General features: G+C 42.1%; 1 protein-coding gene across 2 annotated transcripts in view; it reads right to left on the minus strand.

The window, feature by feature from the left end:
• LOC137294651 (probable G-protein coupled receptor CG31760) overlaps nucleotides 1-7,972 on the minus strand; it is a 61,399-nt gene extending 53,427 nt beyond the window's left edge. The window contains exons 1-2 of one of the 2 annotated variants that reach the window (XM_067825712.1): nucleotides 7,661-7,737; nucleotides 461-625 (exon numbers count right to left, since the gene is read on the minus strand). In XM_067825712.1, the coding sequence (XP_067681813.1) occupies nucleotides 461-548 (88 nt within the window). In that variant the 5' untranslated portion in view covers nucleotides 549-625; nucleotides 7,661-7,737. Of the gene's footprint in view, nucleotides 1-460; nucleotides 626-7,660; nucleotides 7,738-7,894 lie in introns of those variants that run through there. The other variant, XM_067825713.1, reaches the window with a different exon arrangement.
• Between the last annotated feature and the right edge of the window lie 1,313 nt (nucleotides 7,973-9,285).

The raw sequence follows: 9,285 nt of genomic DNA on the forward strand, positions 1-9,285 counted from the left end.
TGAGATCTAAATTGAATCACTGTGTCATGAGAAGATGAGTTCAATCCTTCAATGTTGCCATTTCATCTGATTTAATTCATTGTTGATACGTTGTTTGCTTTAAAAAAGAGATTTCAAGAAATTAGAATATCTGTTAAACGCGTGCATGTGTTGGAGCGTAAATGCACGTGTGTCTGCTTGTGTGCACTCCATGCTGTGTTTGGTCGCGAGGTGTTGTATCATTCCATCGCAGAGTACCTTTTATCAATGCACTGGCATCAACTCAATATGGCACTGCTGATACCATATTTGATCGGTTCCATGCAAATATTCCCTATGGAGGCAAACCATTATTACATATCCGCCATTCCAGTATTTACTATACCTCTCTCTGAAGAGTGACAAAAACACCATACCCCATAAAGTTTACCATAATGTCAATACTTGGCTTTAGATTGGTAATCATTAACGTTGTACTCACCCACAGCGGATGGTGTGGAGGCCACGAGCTGAAGGTACAGTAGACCAACGGTGAGGCAGAGGAGGGATCGCATCCTGCCGCACCCCATAATTAACTACCCGGGAGGCACGTTCATAGATCGTTAGCCGCTGGTTGTATTTGGCAACCGTCTGTTTACCTTATCATCTGTCACGAAAAATAGAAAAAGTTAACTGAAAAAAAACGTTCTCACAACAAGAATATTTGACCTTGACCAGATCCTAGCCGTGACAAATATACAAAAAAAAATGTTTACCATGACGCCCTTGACCTTGACCTGAACTGACCTGACCTCACCTCCCACCCATACTAATAAGCATTAAACAATACTAACTATTCAACTTCTATATCAGTTAAACAATTCATCAACATTGACAGAAGTGGGTGTGGAAACACAAAATGCCATTTTCGCTTGGAAACGCCATTATCACCACACTGGTACTCCAAGGTCTTTTAGCAGGAACATTGCAAGTGACCGTGACATGTGACAGGTTATGAATATACTGTGCAACAATTATGACTGATCGATACACATTTCAGCCCGAGCCTGTAGAGGTAAGATACCACCAGCCTTTGGTATGCTAAACATACCCCGGAGGGGGATCAGCTCCTGCACCCAGGGGTAATCTGCTCATTGAACATAGAGATCGTGCGGACTGTCATGAAAGTCTTTGTGAGCAGTGATCGATTCCCCGTGGGCGATTTGCATAAAAACAGTTACTGGTCCTCTATATCTGGCTTATGATAAACCAAGCTGTATTGATGCAGGAACTGATGAGTATGAACTCCCTGCGAGTGAGGGCCAAACTGTCAGAAGCTTGCGACCGTGACTGATTACCGCGACAAAGCGTAACCGCTTTAGTTCTTCTTCTGACTGTGTGTGAGTGAATATAAGTGTCGAAAACGAATTACACCAATCTTGTGAAATATGGAATGGCATGGAAACGTCATTTAGAAACTGCATGAGATGATTCATGTTTACATACCCGTTTGAAAGATGATAAATCGTCTAGATTAAAGTATTTAAATGATAATATTCAGCGGTTCTGAGTTCATTCATATCAGGGAATTCACAAGGTGTTTCCCAGGAATGTGGAAGTAGGCCATCACTGTTTAATATATTGTATATACACATATGAAAGGCAGTTCCACTTCTACCATGGGAAATCCGTATTTTGTATATGCATGAGTTTAAAGCCTTAAATCCAAATGTTTCAAAATCAAAGTGACCTTTTCTGACCTGACAGAACCCACACTGGCATCTACGTCCTTCGTGCTTAATGAATTAGATCATCGAGTAAAATTAGTAAAATTATATTGTTAGGGGAATTGGATAATTAGCATCATTGCAGCGTTTATCTATAATTTCGACGATAGATCACGAAGATGGCGGGTTATGCACTCGCGTAAACGTATTTTCAACTCTTGAGCTCTGCGAACAATTCTAAATGTCTGAGCAACAGACACTTCACATGTCTTTCTGACTCCGGGCTTGGTTATTGATGTGACTGTTGAGACAGTCTGTCCATGAAACACTCGGACATCTGTCTGTCCACCCTGGTCGTCGACCTATCGATGTCACTGTTGAGTTATCTGCAAATATGACTGACCACCTACCGAACTGTTTATTCTTTTAAGCTGTCAGTTCATTCAAGCGTAAACAGCGATGTGACTGTTGACATGTATCTCCAATTATCCATGTATATATTTCTCATCATGTTAAAAGGTGTACAACTCACCTGCATGTAGGCGGTAAGGCGTTCATTATCCTATAGGTGCCAAGGGTTCCCCTTAGCATGCTATAGGTTCAACTTTATCCAGTGTTGGAGAACAGGAATGTTACAAAATCTTTGTTAAACAGACACACTGGCTACTTAGTAGCCTTGTCACAAAGTCAATAGATCCGCAAGTCAAAAGATTGTAGAGGTTTGTCAATTGACGTCACATGTCTCTCAGTTAATACCTTCAGGTCTAGCATTCAGTGAAAATTCCTCAAAATCAACATGGGCAGCAGACACCTTCCCATCGCAGCAGACGACACATCTCAATTGGAAGCAGGCGTTCAAGCTCATGGCCATAACAACACGCTTACTGGTTCTGTCAAGTCAGTTACCATAGCAATGATATAAACAGAATCTCTTGGAGAAAAACAAGTTTGGTTCCGGAAAATATGCTGGAGACGTGAGACACATTTAACACTTTAACACAATGCCTTCAATAAAGTCGTGTTTTTGCCTTAAACATACATTAGTCACCGCACTGAATGGAAATCGAATATTGCAACATATCATTAAGTGTCCAGAGTTATATCGTTTTTGAAGTAAATAGTTATTCTTGTAAACCCTCACTTAACAATATTTAAGAAGACAGGCATTGTCAATTGTTCATTTACTATAGTCAATGATAATATTTCTGATGACATTTGTGAAACATACACACATACATATACTTAAACATATTTATGGAAGGGTTGTCGTGGGTGGGGTTGACTATATTCCGGAAGAACGAGTGCACTTGCTTGAAGTTTCTTTTTGCACGGAGACAGGCAGACATTTTCATCCAATATAGGCCGGTACTGGTCCAAAATACAAATTATTTGTCACTGAAAACTTCAAGGGTACATACGATATGTAATCCTTGAATGTAGGATTTCCTGATTTTCCTGACACGAAAAAGTTACAGAACGACAATAGTATTTTTATGTTTCTATGCTTAAAAACATTAACATAATTTGAACAGAAAATGCAAACTCTTTCTTCAGTTGGTTTTCCAGTGTATCTTTCACTTTCGATAGCGTGTCCAAAGTTACTACTCCTATATTTGGCTAACAGAGACTTACGGCCACGTGATCAGCTGTCCATCAAATGCCCCTTTCTCCCGAAAACGCCTTACACGCTGTATAAATTGGTCATTAGTGGTCATTTCAAAACCATATGTCAAGTCAAATTATTTCTATTCTTAACACTGACAAAAAAACATAAAACTGACAAGGTCGATCAGAGAAAACATTCAGTGATCAACGTCATGAACATCGACCTATTGTATTGAGATACAATAGTTCATCCGAACTACTAAGATGCTTATTAAGATAAGCCTGAGATGCTCAAGACCAGGTCTAACCTGGCTTTTTATGGGATGTTAGCGATTTCAGAGAGGCACAGGGATACGGTTGGTGTGCTGACAGCTGAGACAGGTAGAGGGATACGGTTGGTCTGTTGGGAATTGAAATAGGCAGAGGGGTATGGTTGGTGTGTTGGGAATTGAGACAGGTAGAGGGATACGGTTGGTGTGCTGACAACTGAGACAGGTAGAGGGATACGGTTGGTGAGTTGGGAATTGAGACAAGCAGAGGGATACGGTTGGTGTGTTGGGAATTGAAATAGGCAGAGGGGTATGGTTGGTGTGTTGAGGATTGAGACTGGTCGAGGGACATGGTTGGCGTGTTAGGGTTTGGGTTGATTGGTTGGTTGGACCTTTTATTTATTTAAGAAACACAGTTATATGCCTTGAAGTGAGCTGTTTCTTTTCTAAACCTTATATTTATACACATTTTACAAAGGCTTGAAATATTAATCTTCGTATGTGCCGTATCTACTGATTGTTGGACAAATTATAACAGCAGAGACTGTTCGTTTTGAGATTTTGAATCTCTACTGGTCTTCGTAATGTCTGGGGAACAGATTTCCTGTCAATAAGTGATGTTTTATGAACATCAATAATTGATGACTTTACCAGCCACGAGCGCTTAAATAGTATGGTCGATCAATATTTCATGTTACAAATATGAGTTTCATGAATATTAACTTATTCCTTTATCTCCGAACGCTTGCAAGATTCTAATGAGGACACCAAATCCCATGTATCTAACTAACTTTTCCGCCACTCTGACTCTCCCTAACAGTTGCTGACCCTGTGCGGCTGTATACGGTAATGGACCAGGCTCAAATAACAATCTGACGGCGCTCTCGTAGGGTTGTATATCACCATTTGGAATGAGTGTTTACTAACGACGACAATATACAATGCCGTGCATCTAGGTCACAATGACAATACAGAAAATCTTACCTCGACATATAAGTGCGGTAAAAAGCAACATATAGTGCTGAACAGGCAGGTCTGGTTCAGAGGAAAGTTACATAAAAATGGAAAAGGCAGTCAATTATATTTAAGCCTTATTCCGTTTCCAAAAAGTATACATAAACCCCCATGTTTACTGTAACTATCAAATGGAATGAAAAAGTCCTACATTGCGGGTGTCAAAACGTTTTTTGTGGTTGCACACAGACCTGGACGTGGCGGGTCTGAAAAAGACATCTAAAAAGATCGTTCCATTTACATTAACTGCATAATGGATTAGAATCTGTCTCCTGTTGCTCCTGTGCAGGCCTGTTTCCCTGCCAACTAGAAACATAATTGTAACAGTAATGTTCTAGCCTGTTTTTTTTCTCTAATCACCAAGAGGAACAGTGGATATCGGAAATCCAGAATCAAGCTCCGTCATATCTTCTGTAGAATGAGTGTTGAGGATTTTAGATCGTTTACATCGTCAATACACGACAGATGCCAAAAGTAGTTTTTACTAATGATAAATCAAAAGAGGTCATTCGTCTTTGTCAGACAACTGTCAATGATTCAATTCCACCACATACAGGGTTTCCTGAAGACCCCGAGTGACATTGGTCTGCAGCAATACAGGTTTGCCCTCAGCGACACCTCAGTGGATTGCGTGGTCAGCCATGCCAGTGCATCCACAATTGGGTAGATCGATGTTCATGATATCATTCATACAACCTGCGATGTCATACATCAAGATGCTTCCATTTTCGTCACAACGATATGTTGCTCCATATGGGGGCGGGGACACGATACGTACCACGATACTGAAATTCTTCATTCTAACAAGTTCTGTAATGTACGTGCGATCGTGTTGTCGATGAGGCTTGCAGACAACTGAGGCTTGCAGACAACTGACATGGACGCCATTGTAAGGCCTCGCGTGGTCGTGGAGTGAGATATGTCACAGCATCGAATCTTATGAGACATGAACGAATGTTTGTACAAAGTGCAAGTCATGATTGCTCGGCAGCAGACAACTCCGCCTTTGTTTAACAGTGAACATGCATGAAATATATTATCATGAAGGTGTTGTATACTAATATATTTTACTGTGTTTGGGATACGAACATCTGAAAAGACCAACTCCAGTTTATGACAGATGAAAGGTTCAAATGGGACTCCAACAGCGCTTTAAAGCGAATGCTGTTTTTTTGTGTTGGGCCAAGCTGCCCTCGCTACCACACTGACAGTTGGATATCAGCCGTCACGATTAGGGTGCGATCTGTGTTGGGCCAAGCTGCCCTCGCTACCACACTGACAGTTGGATATCTGCCGTCACGATTAGGGTGCGATCTGTGTTGGGCCAAGCTGCCCTCGCTACCACACTGACAGTTGGATATCAGCCGTCACGATTAGGGTGCGATCTGTGTTGGGCCAAGCTGCCCTCGCTACCACACTGACAGTTGGATATCAGCCGTCACGATTAGGGTGCGATCTGTGTTGGGCCAAGCTGCCCTCGCTACCACACTGACAGTTGGATATCAGCCGTCACGATTAGGGTGCGATCTGTGTTGGGCCAAGCTGCCCTCGCTACCACACTGACAGTTGGATATCAGCCGTCACGATTAGGTGCGATGAGAATGTCGACAGGAAACACATGTTACAGCAAGACCCGACTCTACAGTCGTGCACCGATCAAAATCCAGTTATTGACATTGCAGGCAACGCCGGGCGTCATTGACGGCAAAATGGAGCACAATCCCCTTGACGTAGGCACCTAGGATACCGCACATGGACACCCCACGTGTCCACATTATCAGATGATGTAATGAAACGACGAAAATATGAAAACAATGATGATGTGATATATGGAGACCCAGAACAGTGATTATGTGTTATACACCAACACGCTGCGAGAATAGCTCCCGCGACACACCCTGGGTGTGGGAGCGAAGTTTGGTGAGCGTCATGATTATGTGATCACGTGATATATCGTGACTGTGAGAACACGACACGTGTCTGGACAGGGAACAATGATCACGATACACCTGTAATTTATGCGAGAACTGAGGAAACGTGAAAAGCATGACCGAAAAATCCAACGAGAAAGGTGATCTCGTTTTACATATCTAGACCCAAAACAAAGATGTCATGGAGAACATTTACACTGTGTGATCACTTGATCCAGATCATGTTTTGACCGACCGACTCGAAAGTTCCTAATTTCATATCTTCCCTGCAATAGAGCTCCAGTAATGCTCACATGGTGCTAAGCAATATTCGCTCATTGGCATCGGTCGATAGAAGTGAGTGAGTGAGTCTGGTTTTGCGCCGCTTTTAGCAATAATCCAGCAATGTCACAACGGGGGACACCAGAAAAAGGTTTCACACGTTGAACCTACGTAGGGAATTGAACCCGAGCCCTCGGCGTGACGAGCAAACGTTTTAACCACTTCCATTAAGACCTTCCTTTAAATGCATCATGCTGTAATATGCAATATAATAAAACACCCAGGAAACAAATGTCTGCCGCTGGTGTACTTCAACGTTCAGATGACGCTGGTGTGAACGCTACTGTTGTTGCTCACTCTCTAAACATTGTAACTTCAGAACTGGGTCGTAAACACATATTAACTCAAATTATCAATTTGAAACACAGCCGGAACTTAAACACTGATAGCTGTAGTTACAGTAGCTGATGTAACAACGCGGGGTTTGGCATGTCATGTCGCAAATAAATATTATGTTGTACTTACAAGTTCGACGGATCCCAAAACCTCAGAATGTGACACCATAAGGAGAACCAGGAACATGGCCACCGATAATCCTCAGTGAAAAACCAATGAGCGGAATTGATGGCGATAAAAGCACTGGGGACACTCCAACTGGCCCATGCTCGTAAAACAACAGACACCATGTGGTTTCTATCGTCAAGATTATGTTAAAAGCGCAGACGACAAAACTAAAAGCTACATTTGTAATTAACGATCTATCAAAGTTGAGAAAGTTATTAACGTTGAAAACCTATCATCGTTTCAAAGTTTGAAATTCACCAAACACATCGGAACCACAATATGTCCCGCTTTCGATCACAATGGCAATCACTCATACTATGCCAGGACTAACTTTCGTATTCCACGGGATGACAACTTCCTAACTTGTGCCATTCACCACACCAACACCGACAGAGATTTGGGAGCATCGACTGGAACACAGCGAACTCTACCGACACACAGCGACCAGTTGGCTGAGCGTTTGATCAGCACTGATCGATCTCAAAGTCCGGGCTGGTGTACGCATGTGGTGCGGAAGCTCCATGGCGTCAAAACGGAACAACCAAAGGTGTTGGAATAATATTACCTTACACGTCGACGGCGAGGTGCATCCGTGTGGAATCGGTGTTGATCACTAATGGCTCCTAACGATGGTGTTGCAAATTATGGCGATTAACTTACCCGTTTTTACTTCCCTATATGTATCGTGCCATTGACATCAGGATTTCCTAGTGTTGTGAAGCTTAACACTTCTGGGTTGCACGTGTTTCATGTAAACTTTATGTGTACAGTATTAATCAAGCTCCACCTGAATAGAAGGGTGATGTTAAAAATATGGTCCAAGCGGACACTCATTCCCTGGCTAACTCTGATGGACGTGCTTCACGCAATGTCTCCAGAGCAATAGGTGGCATTTCGTGGTCAACGGAGAAGGCAAACAAATTGGTGTATAAAATCAATATTTGTAAATCGTGAACGTTAGTTATCTGAACTGACTAAACAGACTACAGTAATCAAGGTATGTTATATTTGGGATTACGCTTTCTCAGTACAATACAAATTCTAGTACTTTTTTGAGTTAAATTCCCCTCGGGAATCGAATCGCCAGCACACTAACTCAACCGTCTAACCCGCTCCAGAACACTAAAAACGTACTAGAATTTGTACCTTATTAAAAAAATGCAATCAAAAAAATATAACATATGCTACATAAGACCACTTTCGAAATGGCGTTGTGTAATCATACAGTACTCAAACTGAACTTTTCTTGACATGGAAAGACATATGCTCTCCGAACATACACCACTGCGAACTATTAACATGCATGACGCAGAGATGTTCAGTTGATGTTCTGTATAACAGGAAAGATATATTTGTTGTGATTGTTGTTCATGAACAACCATTGGTTTCTCATCTGTTACTGCAATATTACTAATATCACTATAAAGCATACCTCCATGTTGTCTTTCTTGTGTATATAGATCGGTTCTGTGTTGAGTACACTCTTGCTTGATAAGAACCTATGGTAGCGCCATGAGCCGGTATAAATACCTGTGTGTACAGCTATACAAATACCCACATTATCATGCCGAAGCCTCACAGCAGATCTCGGCCTACCTGCAGATCTCGGCCTACCTGCAGATCTCGGCCTACCTGCTTCGCACTTTCCAAGAACATTACTCAGTTACGCACGAGTACTTTTAATCATTACCCTAATAGGTGACTGAGTTAGTGAGTTTAGTTTTACTCAGCAATATCCCAGCTATATGGCGGCGGCCTGTAAATAATCGAGTCTGGACCAGACAATCCAGTGATCAACAACATAAGCATCGATCTGTGCAATTGGGAACCGATGACCTGTGTCAATCAAGCCAGCAAGCCTGACCACCCGATCCCGTTAGTCGCCTCTTACGACAAGCACAGTCGCCTTTTATGGCAAGTATGGGTTGCTGAAGGCCTATTTTACCCCGGGACCTT

Source organism: Haliotis asinina, chromosome 8 (genome assembly GCF_037392515.1).
Source record: "Haliotis asinina isolate JCU_RB_2024 chromosome 8, JCU_Hal_asi_v2, whole genome shotgun sequence".
Lineage (NCBI taxonomy): Eukaryota > Metazoa > Mollusca > Gastropoda > Lepetellida > Haliotidae > Haliotis > Haliotis asinina.